Source organism: Hipposideros armiger, unplaced genomic scaffold (assembly GCF_001890085.2).
Source record: "Hipposideros armiger isolate ML-2016 unplaced genomic scaffold, ASM189008v1 scaffold_706, whole genome shotgun sequence".
NCBI classification, from domain to species: Eukaryota; Metazoa; Chordata; class Mammalia; order Chiroptera; family Hipposideridae; genus Hipposideros; species Hipposideros armiger.
Window position 1 is genome coordinate 661,416 of NW_017732056.1, and position 19,897 is coordinate 681,312.

Consider the following 19,897-nt stretch of genomic DNA (forward strand, 5'->3'; position numbering starts at 1 on the left):
CTCTGTGCAGATAAACAGAGGGCTGGCTGATTTCTCCCGTGAGTTGCTGTGTGTTCCTGGTCTCTGGAATGTTCCTGTAAAGTGCTCTACCTTGACAGGCTGGTTCACCACCCACCCAGCAGGAGGTTTCATAGGTGGGCAATAGTGGTGATCACTCTTTAAAGGGGAGGAATGTGAAATTAGAGAGTGGGAGGGCAGAAAATGGTTGGGGTGAGTGAGGTGAGATGTGGGGAGAAATGCTTCCTCCTTTCCTTTAAATCTGATCCAGGACTTTTCAGGAAATTAAACACCGAGACTATTAGCATCAGATAGAAAACAGATGAGGTTAAGACATCGAAATACTACAGCAGATTCCCTGGGCAGGCAGAGAGGGGACATGTGTAAGCAATCACAGCAGTATTTCTGGAAAAGACCTTTTATGTTTTTAATACTTAACACTTCATAACAGGGACTAATAGGCAGGATAAAAAGAAGGCTGCTCAAAAGGCAACTTGGGGGATGAATGATTTTCCAGACAACAGAGTGGGGGGAGGGAAGCTTCTTGGGCTTCAATTCCTCACCCCTCCCACCCTTGCTCACCCTCCTCTGCTCATCAGAGTTGCTGAAGTCTGGGAGGTGCTGGGTAGGAGGATGGCATGAAGGGGTTGACAACCAAATGGGACAGTCACCACTAAGGAGGCTGGGTGATCCTTAGAGCACCATGCCATGGCTGGGAAGGGCAGCACATCCATAGTCCCAGAGTATTAGCAAACAGAAGAAATGGGGTCTAGGTGGAGGGCTGGGGAGAGCTGTCCAGTCAGGAGCTGTGCTTGACACAGAAGAGATCCTTCCAAAGGGACCTTTTTGCCTCCCCTGATTATAACCTCCAACTCCTAGCCATCTGAATATACAGTATGAATGAGCCCCCCCTCTCCCTCAGATTTCTCGTCTGTAATACCCCACTTGTCTGCCTAGATAAAAAGAACTTAAAGATAACCCCCTTAAAAAAATACTGGGTAATAATCCATTTTTAGCATGGATGCTGGATTTGAGAGTCAGACTTGTTCCAAGTCCCACCTCTGTTTATTGCAGCAGTGTTATCATGGGCAAGGTGCTCAATTCTTTCTTTGCCTCAGTTTCCCCATCTATAAAGGAAGGACTTTGGACTTTCAGTGTTTCTCAGTTAAGGACCTCTTGTCATCAGGGGGTAGGAATAATGCCTTTGTGTGGGACTGTTGGATATATTTCAGGATGGTTGGCGTCACTGGTCCATTAGGCACTAAATACCATCAGCTCCCCCATATTCACAGGCATGTCGATGACCAGAAACGACCCTCACGTTCCCAAGTGCCTGGAAGGCAGGGAGCTGTGGAAGAACTGATCAAAAATATTTAAGCAGGTAAACTGAACATTTAGGACACTTCTGTCTAGTTCCACACCCATCCATGATCCTCTGTGCTCAAAGCACTCAGTGCAGCAGGAGGCCAGCTTACCTTTCTGTCATTCATGTCATCCCCTGGGCTATCATATTCACCCTGTAGGAGAGAAAGGGATGCTGAATAAAGCTGATGGAGATATCAAACACAGAGAAAGGATTTTCCTTTCTATTTTCTGACGTCATCCCTTTCTCCATTCTCATTTGAGGAAGGTCAAAAACATGACATGGTAAGGAAGCAAGGTTGCACTTTCAAAGTCATCAGCACTTGCAATGTTTCCTGTGGACAGCTTCTCACACAAAGGCGCTCCCCTCAGATGCTCCAGAGATCAGCATGTGCTTCCTCGCAGCAGATGCAACTGCAGAGCCTGTGTCTGCAAATGGGCTAGCATATCACAGGAAACCACCCTGTGCCATGCCATGTTCACCCCTTTCCATAACTGGCAAACCTGACCTCACATATGCCCACAGCAAAGATGTCAGTGAGGAGAAGGCTGTCATCTGGGACATTCCTTCAGGCACTTGGGGATCCCCACCTCCGTGGCTTCATGTGGCACAACTCTGTGACAGATGCTAAAAAAGTGACCAATCATATAAATAATGCAGTGGTGGGGGCATTTAGTTCATGGGCCAATTAAGTTCTTCATGAATTGTCCTGAAGAATGTCCTTGCATTGTACTGCGGCATGTTTATAACACTACCCCCAGTCAAGGAAAGCTTTAACGGCAATCTTTCTGTGGACTTTATTTAACCAAACAATAATATAAAGAATTTTGAGTGATTTCCTTCAAAAATGTCGAAATTAAAAAAAAAAATCTGACACTTACATATTTGCATATTAAGGATGAGGAATTTCACATCCACATAGAACTACCACATACCAAACATCACTTTCACTCATTTAAGGGTCTGACGGACCAGGCTGTGTATTACCCAGGCTGTAGACTTTTCTTCGACTGCCATCCACCCACCTTCACCAGCATCTCCTCCCTTTAACCACTTGCAGATCATATCTGTCTTCTCACATGTCCCGCCCCCCCCCCAAACTCAGGAAGGGGGTGCAGAGGCAGCTCGAACAAAACCAGTTCATTTTGCCATTGGGGAAATAATTGGAGAGGTAGTTTGAGACCACTGACAAAAATCAAACTTATTGTCAGGCACGAGTGGTCCAGGATCAGCCAGCGTACTTTAATGCCATGATTCACTCCTGCCTCACCTCACATAGATCCACCAGCTGCATTGCCTGTGGTTTTCAAATTTTTGAAGACCATGCGGAGCAAGCTGACGAAAATGGTACTTACGTCATGAAGAGGGTAGGCAGCCTCGTAGATATTGTTTGCTATCAGAGAGTTAATACCTATGGAAGAAAGGAAGACAAAAATAGTAACTCTACGGGCAGGGGTTTCTCTCTTAACCTTTGTCTTTTGATACATATTAAACCCTCACCCACCTCTCAGCTCTCCTCTACATTCTCCCAGTCTAGACATTTTCATTGAGCATTAGTTCTTAGCAGTATTTTTTCATTTCCCAATACAAAGTTGCATTTTAATATCAGACATGTCCTCTCAAACTTCGCACTCCTCCAGTCCTCACACATTCAGATCGCTGCAGTCCAATAACTCCTCTCCCCCACCACCACCTCCATGGCCACCAGCGTCAGTGGAGAATATCCGTGTTTAGTGATAGCTTAAGAATGACTATCTGAATTCCTGCAATTATGATCAATAAAAGTATATGCCAGAACATCCCACAGCACTTTATCTGAACTCATTTGTGGCACCTTCCTGTTCCTTCACAGCCGTGCTTATTACTGTCCATGACTGGTCTGTGGACCATGAGCTCCCTGAGGTAAGGGGAAGCCAGGCAGTAGCTCTCAAAGTGTGGTCTGGGGAACCTGGGAGTCCCCATGACCCTTTCAGGGGATTCAGAAGGTCAAAACTATTTTTATAATAGTATTAACATAGTATTTGTTTCTTCACTCCTATTCTCTCACAAGTGTACAGTGCAGTTTTGTGACATGTGCTGACATCATCCCTTGGCAGCTAATGGAATGTGTGCTTGTGTGTTCTTGTGCTTTAAAAGTTTCTCAGTCTTAACTTCTAATACAACAAATATTCATCAGTATAAACCACCTAAAGAAAAGCCCTTTGGGTGCTCTCAGTAATTTTTAAAAATGTAAAGGAGTCAGTCCTGAGACCACAAAGTTTGAACACCACACAAGGCATTCATTTTTTAACCCCAACAGTATATTACACCACTTGCACATAGTAGCCCTGTATATGTGAAATGAATGAACGGCTCTGTCCCTGTAACCGTAATAGACTCACAACAGAGAACCTTCTGCTCAGCATCGAGGCACTGTTATTTACTTGTTTTATTCATGGTTTTATTCAGAGACTATAACATGGTCTGTATGTTCTGTCTGACTCAGGATAGCCTGTCCTGTGTCACTGGGTCCCCAATGGGAGAGATTATTTCTCACCAACTCACAGTATCAAGGATTCTGCCATGCAAGGAGGCACATTTAATCATGGAGATGGGGAGGATGGGCTAGTCTCTGGTACATGGCGATTTCCCGTATCTCAAACAATCTTTCTGTCCTGAGCCATTCTTTCCAGAAAGACTGTAGACATTAGTGAGATGAGAAGAGAAAATTGGTTTTGGAGGGAAACACATATGATGTCCAAACTCTAAGTAATCTGTATTTTCAGGGCTCTGGATGAACAACAAGTTTGGATAACAAATCTGGACAACAGCTACTCATTAAAATTCATGGTTTTCCCCCTCCCCTTCCTACCCAATGCCCCACCCACAAGCTCAGAGACTGCAGGGGCTCTGAAACAATCCTCTCTCCTCCATCAACTTCCGCTTCCTCAAATCTTACTCCTATTTGCCTCAACTCTAGGAGGCTGGATGCCAGAAAGACCAGCCGTGGGCCCCACGTGGGAGCAGAATCTCTTGGGATGCCGCAGGGGGCTCTCAGGCGGAAGTGGCCGTCTTCCAATGAATTGAGAGCTGAGTGTTTGGTGCTGCATGGTCACCAAAGGGCCAGTTCTTTCCTGATTTTAAACTTCTTCCTTGGCATGAACATAAAACACCAGAAATAACTCTGGAGAGTGGGGGGATCAGAGGGTGGTAAAGTGAGTGCGGGTGTGGGGGAGGGGTGCCCCAAGGCTCAATGAGCTGCAGATTTGTCGTACTCACAAGACTACAATTTCACTCTGAGCATCATTAATCAGTTCAAGAGCCATAACCACAGCCATGTGAAGCCACCCTACAATAATCAAGGGGGGGAGTCAGTCCCACGTTGGGTGGGGGTGGGGGTAGTTCAAAGCTACAACAGGGCTGTCAACATGAATAGAGGCTGAAGCATTGCAGGCGGGTATGGCTCCACTGCACATACCCCTCTACCCCCACCCCACTCCCACATTCACACCCCATGGTTGCCACGGCAGCAGCATACACCCTGAAGACAATCCCAAAACTGTATGGGAAAAGTTAAATAGGTGTTGAACTCTTCTGCTAATTCTCAGATTTGCTAAGCACAGTAGCCCAGGGCCTGAGAGCATTAGGCTGACAACCTGAACTCCTGGGTCCTGTTGCCAGATCCTCAGAAAGATCATTGGAAGTCTAACGTTATGCACCCCACCTCTCATCTCAAATACAGCTTCCTCTGAGCTGCATGCCTACAGCGGGTAGCTCACTTCACTTCTCGGACTTTGCTGATTGTTTTGTGCCCCAAAAGGCCTACAAGGTACCTGAGGTCAGAGAGCACACCCCTCTCACCTGTGTCTCTTATGGCACCTAATTCACTGTTGGAACACAGAGCAATCATGGTTGTTAAGAGTAACCACCCTATAGCTAAACTTATCTCCGGGTCTCTTCCCATTTATCACAGGCACCCACCTCCCTCACAACTCCCGTTTTCTTTGGTAACCTATGCTGATAAAGAGACTTTAAACTTCAGTTCATTAGGCTACTTCCAAAGAGAGCAAGCCCAACAAATGGTTCTTTGCCTTGGAGCCAATATGATTCGCGTCATCGTAACCCGGATAACAATAGCCCTACATACTGATGGAATGTGTCTCTGTCCCCCACGGTTATGGACCTCCTCTTTTTCAGATGTCATATGGGTGATCCAAATCAGTGGCTGTTGGTCAGAGAGAAGGGATGGGACATAAAAGCAGGAAGGACTGGGAGGGGGAGGCAAAGTTGAAAAGTAACTACACATCCACAACTTCACCCAAGAATGGGAATTGTTTTGGCTTCGCAAGTCACCCACAGACTTCAGAAACCAAGATTCTACCCCCCAAACAAGCATGGAAATCAGTTTGAAAGAAGAAGAAAATAATCAAACATGTTGTTGTTGTTTTTAAAGAGTCTCTGCTTTGAAAATTGAAATTCTGAATTTTTTCCTTTCTTTTCAGCAAAAATGGGCTAATTGGTTCCATCACGCACCATCCATCTGGCCATAACAGCAAAGCTTTCTTCTTTAGGATCACATCTATAGTCCTTCCTCTCTGCTCTAGACCCAACCTCTTGTCCTGTTACTCCCGGAAGGGGGGCCAGGAAGAAGGAGAAAGTATGGAGGACATTTTTCTTTCCTCTGCCCACAGACAGAAGCAGTGCCTCGGCTCAAACAAAGCATAGCTCACTGAGGACCGCTTCACTGATCCCTAAGTCCCATCAAATCACCAGGTACTTCATACCTATTGCTGTTAGAATGATAATCCCCAAAGGAAAAGACCTGTGCTTCCTATCTGCCTGGCACTGACCACAGTTCAGCACAGCCTGATCCAGCCAGGCCCAGCAACATCGGTCCTTTGCATCCATAGGGTCGGGGCCAAGACACAGAGCAGGGTTGGCTCTGGCCTGGGACTGGTACCTGAAAACACACACTCACAACACAAACCTGAACCCTAGCATTTAGCTTCCAAGACGTCTCTGGTTTCCCGAATACAAATGATCAATCAAAGCACAGTTTATGGTCTGCCTCCCAGGGAGAGTCTCATTAAATCTGCAAGTGACACTGGGTGACAGGGACTACAGCTCTATTCCCTCCAGGCCAAACTCAAAGGAAACTTTGCTCCATTGGGACCAGTACTTAGAGGAACGGTGCTGAGCTCCTGAAAACCCATTTGGTTTTGATCCCCCCCAGAACAGGGCCCTGTCCTCCCGGCGTTCCGCTTTCATCCCTGTGCTCCAGCCGGACATAAATCTAAACCAGAGCCCCCAGACGGTGCATTTAACAGAGACTATATTTACCCATCACCAAATTGTCTTGACATGTGCTTAATTACTTAAATGCCTTTAATCCCAAGCCTTTTCTTCTAACAAAATATAAACCAGTTCAGCTGGATGAATGATAAACCAGATGTTTACAACACACAACATGGTCTGGCTTCGGTCAAAATAATTAAGACATCGTCTCCTGAGTGGGGACAGGAGGTGCCCAAAGCATACATTTGTGTAAATGCTCTGACACCAAAATGTCTATGAAAATGTCGCTCCATCAATCTGTAATTTTTCTGTCATGGAAAGGCAACAATAACTTCCACATGGAGGAGCAGGAAAGGTGTCTGTCGTCCTCTGACATGATCAAGGAGGTTTGCATTTCTTTCCATGGTAAAGTGCATTTTAAAGGCATTCCATTGTGGGGTAAACTCCCAGGGCCCTGACAGCTGACCCTAAGTCATGATTAAAAAGGCATCATGGGGCTGGGCCAAGTTTGTGATCACTCACATGCTACCACCACCGTGCAGAACCCAAAGTCACAAATATATTTAGTCTCTGAACATCGTGTATACATTAGTCCATAACCCCTCGCTTCCAGGGGTAAATAAAAGGGAAATTCCCTGTCCACGCCTTTGTAAATGGTCTCTCTATTAATAATCCCACGCTGAATTTTCCTGATTTGAGTGTGTCATTTGTTCCTGTTGGAACCCTAACTGATTCTCTGGGGTGGCCCCCATCATATCTTTTGTACTATTGGGTTGTTGGAAAAGTCATTACGCATTTTTGCAATGAAAAACATAGAAAAAAATACATCATGACTTTTCCAACAACCCAATATTTGCTTTCTTTGCATGTATCTCTCTTGCTAGACAGCCACGTGGCTTACTTCCTCTTCTCAAATATTACATCAAAAGTGAGCCCCATAAAGGCAACGATTGGTGTCTGTTGTGTCTGTTGGATTCACTACTCTAGTTCCTAGTTCTAGAATGTGACACATAGTAGGTGTTCAATAAATATTTGTTGAATGAATGAAGAGATGTAACATTGGGAAGACCTCAGTTTCCACCTCTCTGGGAAACCTTTCCCAATAACTTCAGCCATTTATTAACTGATTAAAGAACAATGAAGAAGAACCCCAAAAAACCAAGTTCTAAATCTGGCTCTGAATCGCTAACCTTGGGCACCCCATTATCTCTCTGTTGTGAAATTAGTTAACGTCTGTTAAACTTTATATGATAGTTTAAAAGATCAAATGAGATGAGTGTGAAAATGCCTTGAAAAGCATACAACTATACACTTGCAAGGAGTCCTTATCTATTTGATTACAGTAATACCTTATTTGTACAGAGATCTCTTATCTGGCTATCTCAGTCCCCACAACAGAGAATCCAGAAGAAAAAGTAACCAGATTTCATAAAACCTACTCCCTAATGTTATGTACCTTAAACCATAGCAGAATACTTCAGACCTCCCTTCAATGCAATTGCACTCTCTCTTTACCCAAAATTCTAGTAATACTTTGTAATACTTTGGTAATGCTTGAGGAAACATTAAAAAAAACTTATGTTTTCAATGATGATCCTGAATCATCCAGAAAAGCTTATGTGTGCATTTACATAGAGAATATATGTTGAGCTATATAAGAAAGCAGAGAATAGCATAAGAGATTTTAGAAAAATTTCTATACAAAAAGATGTTGCTAAGGACATCAAGAGCTACACTACTAAGCATATTCCCCTTTCACTTTGGCTCAAGGTCAAATTTGCAGCTCAAATGCGGAAACTAGAGGGCCTTATGGTTTGAATATGTATTCTATTTTTCTCTCCTAGTTTTGACATTCTATTTTAATTTGTGCTTTTCCTGGTTCTTATTTTTTAATTTATTATTTATATTCTTCTGTTTTATTGTTTTTCTTGTAAGCCACCTCAAAATTTTATGGAACAAGACAGAAATATAAATAATTCAATACATACAACTTGTATATAGCTCAATGCTTTGCAAAAGTAGGCATTCAAAACAATGTATTTTCTACATGGAAAAAATTGATAATACTAAATAAATGGGAGTATTTCTGAAATATTATTATCTTTAGTATATTTTCCATCTTCTAACTCTAATCTTCATTCTCTTTCCCATCTTTTAATTTCCATTATAATTGGGTACAATGGGAAGGGAAATAAAGCTTTGTAAGTTAGTCAAAAAAGTAATGACCATATAACAGTTAATTTCAAGGATGAAGGATCAATAAAAATACCTTGGAAAACAGTTCCAAGCACTGTCCTGTTCTCCCTTTTTCCTTCTTTTTATGAAGCAACAATTGTCTGGAGGAATCTAAGTCAAGTCTGTACCATTTGTGCTTCTCTATACAACCAGAGAAAAGGGCAACAAAATCAAAATTTGCCCCATGGCTCCAAAGTCCTTATTATTGTGAGGCTTCACAGTGTTATCATATTTTTCATTCTTCCTGATCTTCTAAATAAGATGGTTTAAGTTGGCTTAGAAAGGCCTTGATTTCCCTAGACAGAAGTCAAACAACTTGAAAATTGGCCTTCAGGGTTCTCCTCTGCTGGGGAGCAGAGACATTCAGTCATATTTCCCTTGTTACAAAGCTAGTAAATCATCAGCAGCTACTGTGGAACTGCCAGACTTCACTTTTTGTCGGGGGTGGGGAGGAAGTTAGGGCTCAAATGTATGAATGGGGGAAAACAAAAATCATGTCCATAACAATATGTAATTACTAAGAAGTTTGCGTTTTATCTAAGGGAACTGTGGATCTAACCATTTCAAGCAGGCCAGTGAAATAATCAGATTTTCATTTTAAAAAGCTCACACAGGCTACATTTTATAGAATGGGTTAAAAATGGGTAAAAGTTGGAATAGAAAGACGGCTTAGTGGTTGGGATAGTAATTCAGGTAAAAACAAATGCAGTTGATGTAGGCTAGGTTAATGGCTGTGAAGAGAAACATTTACCAATTTTAGAGATGTCTGAGAGGTCAACCCAAGAGTACTCTTATAGTTTCTGGCTTGAGACATTGAGAGCTAGAGTTTATTGAGATTTGGGTCACATGCATAGGAGCTGTGTTACACTTCCAAAGGGAAATCTCTATGTTCTTTTTGGTTCACATTATGGTTGAGGTTCTTTCAGGGCATCTGCATGAAGATGTTGAATATATAGATGGATATTTAGTTCTGAGAAGCTAGACAGAACATAATTCATCACTTAATTTTCATAATGTCCATGCTTAAAAATACAGGTATCAACAATAGGGTTTTAAAATGTATTGTACAGTAAGTTGCTTATTTAAGCCTTAAAGTATATTAAAATGGCACTAAGAGACTTTACAGTATCGGTTAGTCTCAGTTTTCCTTCATGGTTCATCGTTTTGTAAGTGAAGGGAAACTGAGGCTAACAATTTAGTGGAGACAAAAGTTAAATTCACTCCTCCATGTTTCCCTGCTAAGGTACTACCAGAAGTACCTTGGTGTCCTAGAACCTCAGATTCATCATACGTCAAAAGAAGGTAGGCTATCCCTTCCAATTCTAGAGTCTATAAGTTGATGGCTAGATAGCTGTTGTTTCTATAGTAACAGACTTCAAAGACTCAACCCAACTCCACTCCTAGTTCGTAGCATCCAAAAGATAGTGGAAATAGAAGTGGAGCAAGGAAACCCAAGTTCTAGACCCAAATCTGACAGTAACTCAGTATTTGACCCTGGACAAGTCAATTATCCTTCTTGAGACCCATTTATAATTAGAGAAGAGAATTACTAACATACCTACTTTCTCTCGGGTTATGAAACTGATATTAGATAACTTATGTTGATACTTAGACATGTACATAGGAGTTAATTGCTTCCTCTTCTGTGTTCCCTTTGCACTCTGCACATGTCTCTATTATTGTACCTACCAGATTATCTCATAATTATCAGTTTACATATCCATCTGCATGGCTAAACTAAGAATCTCTCAAGGGTAGAAATTAGGTCAAATTCATCTTGGCATCTCTCAGTTTCTATAGCATCATTTGACACATAGCAGGGGCTCAAAAAATGTTTTCTGAATGTCAAAAAAGAAAGAAATGTTTGAAAACCACTCAACAACAACACAATCCTTAAGATGTTTGACAGTGAGACATCACCAAAAAACTCAGACCCTCAAAAGAAAGAAAATTCAGTGTTAAAAGCAGAAGGTCTCTACGCACCTTTCAACACTGGAGACTGTCTCTCAAAAAAAACTTTAGTTTTTAAGGACATTCCAGTTTACAAAACAAATTAACAGCTTCCTATTTAATTTTTACAAAAAAACTCTTTAAACTTGATATTATTATCCCCGCTTTACATAAAAGGAAACTGAGTTGCAGAGAAGTTAAGTCATTTGTCCAAGGATGCACAACGTCAGGAACTCATCAGCTACTGCCATGAGACTAGGCATGTTTAAATCATTCACTAAACCAAAATGACTGAGTAGAATGTGCAAGCAGACAGCTAGGTGCATTGGGGCATAAAAGATGATTCAGACCCAGCTCAAGGACTGTTTTGAGTCTAAACCATGGATGTAGATAATCACTGAGATTATCTCAAGAAAGAGATTGAGTTTGATAGGAGTTCCAAGGAGAGGTCATTAAAGGAGAACCTATGGGACAGTGTTCTTTCATCTGGGGATGGGCAAGGGTGAGACTGGGGGAAGGACATTCAGGCAAACGCAATAACATGAGCAAAATAGAGAGGATAGTAGTCACATTAACAGGAATAGAAGCAGCAGTGAGAAAGAGAGGGCAAAGGAAAGAGAGGCAATAAGATATAAATGGACATGTTGATACATTGAAGTTAAGGTTCTGGTGAACATCTCAGTGGAGTTATCCATCCAGCAGTTGGAAACACTGGTCTGAAATTGGTGTAGAAGCAGGAAATAGAAATACATGGTTGCAAGTCATCTGTATAGAGAGTAAGGAGGCCAAAGGAGCATGGAGAAGACAACGTCTAAAATGTGGGAGAAGGGAGAGGGACCAAAGAAAATATAGTCCAGGGGTAGAAACAGAACAATAGCAGATCAGCAGATCAGTAGGTCAGCAGCCCCTTCCTGGCTATCAACACTCAGAAGATGGGTTGAGTAAAAGAAGGTTTAGAAGGACATAAGGAGTTAAGGAAGATGAACACTAAGAAAAAGCCCATGAAATGTGGGAAGGAAGAAATCACCTATGATAGCTGAGGGAGAAGTTTTGGTCAAATTGGGGGGGGGGGCTATGAGAGGATAAAAGGCAGATTAATGGAACTGAGGGGTGAACTGGTCAAGAAGTGAGGGTAAATTTAAGAACTTTGATAGAAGCCATGAGAAAATACAAAATACTTTCTAGGATCTCTTGACTCCTCTGGTTGTCCTTGTAATTAAAGACAAATGGCTGCTCAGAGTGAAAGCGCCAGTCCTTTCTGTGGAGTAGAGCTGGATAATCAATTGCCTCACTGACTCGTGTGCTTGCCTCATTAGCACCACGCTCCAGACAAACAACATCATATAGAAGATTTGACTTTTAAAACTTAGAGTATTATTCGGACTTTCATAGCAACATGACTACATCAAAGCAAACAGAGTCACAAATAACTGCCTCCTGTAGAGGTTCTGCATGATTCTGAAAACGCTACCACTACACAAAACCTGCTCTGATTCCTTCTTCAATACCGTTCCCTTGGTACTGGGGCAGCTTATGAACCTCACAATAAGCTCCCAAATATTAGCTATTATTGCTGTCATCGCTATTCTTATTCCATGGCTACCCTGCCTACCTTATTCACTAGACTGCCTCTACATGGCTTTGGGCTCTTTTTCCATTCAAAGCTGCCTCAAAAAACAAAGATTTGCCACAACGGAGTGTATTCTGAAGGAAGCTCTCTCAACAGTTTCAAAAACCATTCTGAGTGATGGTAACAGAGTTTAGATGGAAAGAGAGGTCAGCCTGCATAGTGAATCCTGTGGAAAGGACATGTGCTTGTGGATGTAAGCTCACATCGTTACCTCTGCCATCATGTGTGTCTTCTACACAATCCATCGGCATCTGGACTGCCTGCCTTATACTGCAAGTTCCCAAATGCTGAGGTTCTTACTTTAAAAACCAATATCCTCAAATTTGAAAAGCAAACCACAAGGCAAACAGATTCTGCCAAATTCGGTGACAAGAATGTCAAACTTAAAGAGGCACATTCAGACTAATGTGTGGCCTTAGACAAGTTATTAACCCTCTCTGGGGGTCAGTTTCTTCATACATAAATGAGAGAGTTGGAATAAAGGGCCTCTAAGATGCCTTTCTTCTGGAATGCAGATCTGGGAGAAGTTCTAACAGTCTGGGGAGCAGCCTCAGCCCCATGAAGAAACGGGGCGCCCCCTGCTCCTGGAGGGTAAGGCAGGGTTTCCCAGCCTAAGTGAAAGCAGCCTCCTCCCCTCTGTGTGGGGCGTTGGCTTGTTTTGTTCTTTGCTGCCCACCAAGTGAGCTGTTGAAAAGACAGCTGTGGCCCCCTCTGCACCCCGTCAGCACTGGGCCCACGGGAGGGGGAAGGAGTCCTTACCCATCGTGTTGTTGGCTCGAGCACAGGCTGTGCGCTTCAGGATCTCGTGCACCTAAAACGGATGACAGCAGGGCTGTGAGGGCCTTGACCACATGCATCACCACGAGTGCGGGGCGGGCGGGGGACCAGGCGGCTGGACCCATTTCTAGGGATGGGGAAGCCAAGCATGTGCCAAGCTCATGGACTGCACGTCAAACCCACTCAAACTTGAGTGCTTTGAGGAAACAAAGGATCAACCCCCTCACACACACTCCCGGCTCCACTCCACCCTGAAAAAATTAAGAAAGGAAAGGGCTACAAATTGACTGCAGTTACAGGAGGTAAGAAAAACACACCAGGGAGCCCAGACACACAGCGCCCCCTGGAGGGCTAGGGAGAAGGCGCCTGAGTCGACCTGGGGCCGGTGTCTGCATCCCCTGGGGGAATCTCAGGGAAAACCAGGAGGGGGTCTTCTCCACCAGCCCTGAGCAGTGCACGCTGGGGAAAGCACAGAACAGGGAAGCAGATGGATCTGGTTCTAGGCCTGGCTTTAGCAGAGGAGTCCTGAACAGCTCCCTGAGGGTCCCTTGCCTCCTTTGTAGTGGAGCTATGTCACAGAGCTGCTTTGAGGAACCACGAAAGCACTTTATAAACTAGAAATGGGTCACCTACATGTTAGCCATTGGTATTATTATTTCTCTTTTTCTCCTGAGCCCTCATCTTGCCTCCCCAAGCACAGTGTGTCAGACACTTCCTCAAGACTCCATTTCTCAGGTCACATCCTGGCACACGGCAGGCTGCCTGCTCAATGACTACTGTCTGCCTAAATGGACCAACAAACCCCTGGACTATGGGGCTTGGAGGGAGGGGTGCTGAGAGTGCTCCCTACAGAGAAAACGGACACAGGTGGGCCAGCGTAAACCTCCTGGCCAACCAGCTCCTTTAGATGGGTCCCAAGCTTGTGCCAGGCTATAAAGAGATGCCCAGCAAGGAAATCTGCTCTGGAGCAAACAACTGGGCTGCTCAGATCCCCACAAAGATGGGGGCACAGGGAAGATGTTTATAGATGTGGGCGAGGTCCCCAAGGCAGAGGAGACCCCAAGACAAAACTCAAGGCTCTTTCTCCCCTTTTCACAGCATGGGGTGGACTGGCAAAAGGGTAGGAGGGAAAGGAAGAAGCTTCCAGAAGAGATGAATGGGAGATGTGTCACTCCTTCATCATTCACACTTCCATATTTGAGCCACAGACCTAGAGGAAGTGGTAAGTAAATAACTTCCAGCAGAATGGGACCCCAGAATGTTTAATTCACTTATAATACAGTACAGTAATTTAATAGCAATAATAATTAAAAACAGCATTAATATGGCATTGTATTATTTTACAAGCACTTGGCAATTACTGGGTAATCTCTACAATACCCTATAACTACCCCCATAGACATGAGACCCAAGCCAAAAGGAGATTTAATAGGCTTATAATAGCATCAACCCAAAAAATGAGAAGTTTATGCTGTTTTCCATAAAAAGATGAAACAACTCATATGCTTATTTTAATGCCTCCTAAAATATTAGGTTAAGAAAGCTGAGGTGTTTTCTTGACCATCCTGCAAGCAGAGTGGATGTGATATTGTCAGTGTGCCTTGGACGTTTTGTAGCTTCCTCTAATCACCCGTTTCTTATCCTTCTTATCACCCTATGGACTCCAAAGTCCTGCAAGTATATAATCTCTATTCCTCCTGTTAAAACTTAGCTTCTTCCTAAGGGCCAATGGAAACACACTGCCGTGTTTCCACGGTAGCATCAGTAAGTGTCCAGCATTCCTTGGGCTCCCCTTTCTCTCCTTTGTCCATAGGCTGAATGTTCTCCAGGTGGGTGGAAAATAAACTAATCAGTGAATAGAGACGCTACAGTTCTGATGGGGACCACAGGGGCACAGGCCATATACAGATTTTGATGGGAGTCAATCATCCCACAAATTCAAAAACTTGACTTCAAAAAGCAAAAAGATTATAGAAGAACAACTATGGTCATGAATTTTGGCTTTCTATTGAATGGTCCAGTAACTTTATTTTTGGACAGGCTGGCTAGCTCCAGAATTCCCTGCCATTGAAACGCACAGGACTCCTTTGGGGTTGAAGAAAGAAGCATGGTGTGGCCCAGCAATGAGTCCTCATTTGGACACTAACAATCTGCATGAATTTTTTTTTCAATTCATTGCTTCGCAGGGTCTCAATTTCCTCAACTATAAAGCAAGGAGGTCATCTAACTAGCTAAAAGTTCTCACAAGCTCTGAGTCCCTATTTTTGTGATTCCAAGAAGGGTCTAAATGGAGAGCTCTAAAGAGACGACACTCCTCTCAACACTAAATGAGGGCAGTTGTTTGCTATTTCTTTTGCTACTGGGATTAGAAAGCTCCTGGACACACCTCTCCGTTGCTAGGCAACTCCAAGGAAATGAGGATGAGAGGTAACAGGGAGGACAAGAGGGTGCCCTGGCAAACTGGGTCTTTCCCCACCCCCTCCTGGGCCCACCACATCAGGTTAAGCATCCGATTAACTTGTTTACTTACAATGCGGCTACGGGTGGCATTATCAAAGAAGGTGTCCTTATCCTGGATGCTGTACCTGGAGACACCAAGAAAGCAGAGTCAACCCATTTCAGTACCCTCGTTTTGAGATCACTGTCACCAAGGTCCAGAGCAAACTTTTAGAAAGCAACATAGCAAGATGTGTACGACACACACACTCACACACATTCATAATGTTTATACTCTTTTTGAACCAGAAATTCTGAAAACTTATCATAGAAATGTATCACAGGGAAAATATATTCAACAGAAGAAAAAGTTCCATAAGTAAAAATACTATCACAAAGTTATTCATAATAAAGTTATGGAGATAAGACGCAATTCCAAAAATCTATATGATAGTTTATCATGCAGCCATTGAAAATTACAATTATGAAAACTTTATAAATAGAACATGTTTAGACTATGATAGAGAAATGTTATACCATGATAAGTCTTAAAACTGAAAGTATGTAAAAAGGATTCCTGTGCATGGACCAAGACAGTAAAAACACAACAACAACAACAAAAGAGTATAGTTGGGATAATAATTCTTCGTTTTCCAAAATTTCATGTAATGTTGGCACTATGTTACACCAATTGGATACCAAACTCCTAATTATGCAAGGCCAGTGTCTGTTTTAAATTTCAAATATTGACCTTTCACTAAAAAAATACAAAACAAAACAAAATTTTAACAACACCTGTGCAGAGTTCGCTGTGCTTAGGGCACTGTGCTAAAGGGCACACAGATGCATGAAACATGCTCCCAGTCCCCGGCCTCCCACACACACCAGAGCCCAATCACTGGGGTATGTGTGTTTCCAAGTAACTGATGCAGAGTAGAATGTGATAATATGTAGACCATTGCTATAAAAACTCAGAGGATAGAGAGCCTATTTTGGTTAAAAAGAACAGGGGACTCTTCAAGAAAAAGGTGTTTAGGAACTAGACTCGAAGGATCACAGAAGCTGAATGGATGGAGATGTGTAGGAGTGGCGATTATATGCCAGCACCGGCATGAAAGAAAGCCCATGGAAGGGGAACCATGGAAGAAACACAGAACACAAAAAGAACAGCAAGCCAAGGGGTCAACATGCTAGTCCCAGTTCAGCCACTGAAGTCTATGTGACCTTGAACGGAACCTGGACCTTGGTTTCCTCTCTATAATAAAGGAATAGTTATATCTGGATGGCCACTTCACAAGGGGGAGTGTGATATTGTGATTTATCATAAATATGTATTTTTACCTTTGTCTACTGTTCTAGCTCACAGCTCCCAAAACCTTTGAAATTTCATGAGCGATAAGAGCAATGGGAGTATCTTTTGTTGAAATAGTTGGTCTCTTGTCCTCAGTTCCTGAAATCACTTCTGAGCCATAAAGGTGAAATGGGTGTCTTATGATTCATAACAAGCCCCTTTCCACCAAAACTGGGTTTATGTCCATGAGGTGACTTTTGGAAATCCCCTCAAGATTGGGGGGTGGGGAAAATGGTTGACAGGGGAACCAACCATGACTAGAAGGTTGGAATTTTCAGTCCTATCCCCTAATTCCGGGCTGGAGGTTCAATTAATCATCAATTATCAATGATTTAATCAACCATGCCTACATAATGAAGCCTCCATAAAAACACAAAAGGAGGGGTTTCAGAGAACTTCCAGGTTGGGGAACCTGAATTCTCCCACGTGCCACATATCAGGCCCCAACTCCACAAGGACAAAAGTTCCTTTGTTTGGGACCTTGCCCTCTGCATCTCTTCATCTGACTGTTGATTTGTATCCTGTAATATTCTTTGTAATAAACCAGTAATCTAGTGAGTAAACTGGTTCCCTGAGCTCTGTGAGTCTCTCTAGCAAATTAATTGGACCAAAAAGAGGGTCATGGGAGCCCTCTGATTTATAGCTAGTAGGTCAGAAGCACAGGTAACAACCTGGACTTGCAGTTGGCATCTGAAGTGGAGGGCAGTCTTGTGACATTGACCCCTCAATCTGGGAAATTTGACGCTATCTCCAGGTACTGTCAGAATTTAGTTGAATGATAGATCACTTAGCTGGTGTGGGAGAATTTCTTGGTGGTACAGGAAAACCCACACACACATTGGAATTGGTGACTAAAATTGGTATCAGAATCGTTAGGGGAGTAAACACTCAATGAAGGAATATATAAAGCATGATCAAAAAATACAGTGAATGTTTAAATAATAAAATGTATTACAGTAAAAAAAGCATTGCCATTAATCCCCCTCAAAATACTTCCCTTTGCTTTGAACACACTTATCCCACCATTCTTGCCACTTTCTGAAGAAGTTCTGACAGTCCTCTTTCGTGTCTTTAGTTACGTTGTCACAGCTGCCTCGACGTCCTGAATTGATTCAAAACGTTTACCTTTCATGGTCATTTTGACTTTGGGGATGAGCCAGAAGTCGCACCGTGCCAGATCTGCTGAATAAGCTGGATGAGAGCACACCGTAATGTTTTTATGTGACAGAAATTGCCTTATCAGAAGTGATGTGTGACACAGAGCCTTTCTACTGTGATCACAAAATACAGTGAATGCTACTGCTGAGTGCCATCCAGTGGAAAGGCAGGGATCTTCAATACAGGAAGCGGCGCGTCAAACCTTAATAACTGTGTATGACAACTTTCAACTTGTAACTTGTTCGGTGCAAGTAGGGTGTAAGCTACGGTTGAGAGAAGATATGTTTTAAAGTGTGCCATAAATCATCCTCCATTATGACAACGCTCCGTGTCACACATCGCTTCTGGTATATGGCAATTTCTGTCAAATAAAAACATTACGGTGTGTCCTCATCCAATTTATTCACTGGATCTGACACCATGTGACTTCTGGCTCTTCCCCAAAGTCAAAATAATTCAGGACATCGAGGCAGCCACGACAGCGCAACTAAAGACACCCACGAAAGAGGGCTTCCAGAACTGCTTCAGAAAGTGGCAAGAATGATGGGATAAGTGTGTTTGAAGTGAGGGGGAGTATTTTTGAGGGGGATCAATGGCAATGTGTCTTTTACTGTAATAAATTTTTTTATTTAAACATTCACCATATTGTTTGATCATACCTCCAATGCAAAAGCAACAGCATATACATGTGTATAGAATTATCTAACATAGCAAAAATGGGTAGGAGATAATATCCAGTGAACAGCAGAAACACAGCTCCATGAATGCCATCTCCTCAAAAGAGAGAGATCCTTATATCTTTTCTGCCTTTCCATGCTCCTTCTTTTTCCTCTCTTATTTGATTCTCTTATCACTCCTGATAGTCTTTTATTTTCTCACTAGCTCCTAAAACAGAATAAATGCTTGGCTGCTGCACCTCCCACTTCCCAACCATGACTCCCCTACCCAAAGGTTTACCAAATGGCCATCCCTGTGAAGAGCCTTTACTCCCCCTTCCAGGGTGGGGTGTAGAAGGGAGTCTCCTCCAAGTCGACAAGTGCATGAGTAGGCAGTTGAGAATACAAAAATCCAGAAGCTTTATCCTCCTTCTCTCTGGTTTATCACAGTATATTGAAACCCTATTAGACTGAAACTGGGCAGAATGGTTTCCCCACAGAAGGTAAACAGGTATCTGAGCCCCAGTGTTTATGGTTATCTGCTCCCTGATTCTCCATGCATCATGCAAAATGAATGAAATCGCAGATTTCCCCATAAGCTACTGCGTGATATTCAGTAGTTATTTGTGATCATCTCACTTAAGGAAGAAGACATAGGGAATAGTTCACCATGAGTACATGCTTCCTCCCCGCCCTCCTAGGCATGGGACACTCACTTTGTGAGCTGAGTGGTATTTGGTTTTCCTTCCCATCCTCCCTCATGTCCGTACCCTCACAGCTCCAATACTCACAGGTACATTTTCTCCCTGGAGAATGGGTAGGAGAGGTTTTTCATCCTGTTGTCACTGTGCTCTGGAACCCTGGGCTTCAGGGGCGAGCTCAGCTTCTGCAGAATCTCGTTGAACTTCTTCGCAATGCAGCCTTCTGATCTGATCTCGTACATCTATGAAAGGCAAAGCCACAGATCTGAAAGGAGGCCACACCCAACACTCAGAGAAGAGTGACTTCACAACCAAAGCTGCACTGGGTCCAGGTCCCCTGGAGGGGACCACTCTGGGGAGAGGAGGGGA

At 43.1% G+C, this 19,897-nt stretch overlaps 1 protein-coding gene across 1 annotated transcript in view; it reads right to left on the reverse strand.

Annotated features, from left to right (window-relative positions):
* Positions 1-19,897, reverse strand: part of ANO2 (anoctamin 2) — a 318,461-nt gene that overhangs the window by 202,052 nt on the left and 96,512 nt on the right. The window contains exons 6-10 of the mRNA XM_019627082.1: positions 19,619-19,770; positions 15,757-15,811; positions 13,209-13,260; positions 2,716-2,771; positions 1,473-1,514 (exon numbers count right to left, since the gene is read on the reverse strand). Coding sequence (XP_019482627.1) covers positions 1,473-1,514; positions 2,716-2,771; positions 13,209-13,260; positions 15,757-15,811; positions 19,619-19,770 — 357 coding nt within the window. The remainder of the gene's footprint in view (positions 1-1,472; positions 1,515-2,715; positions 2,772-13,208; positions 13,261-15,756; positions 15,812-19,618; positions 19,771-19,897) is intronic.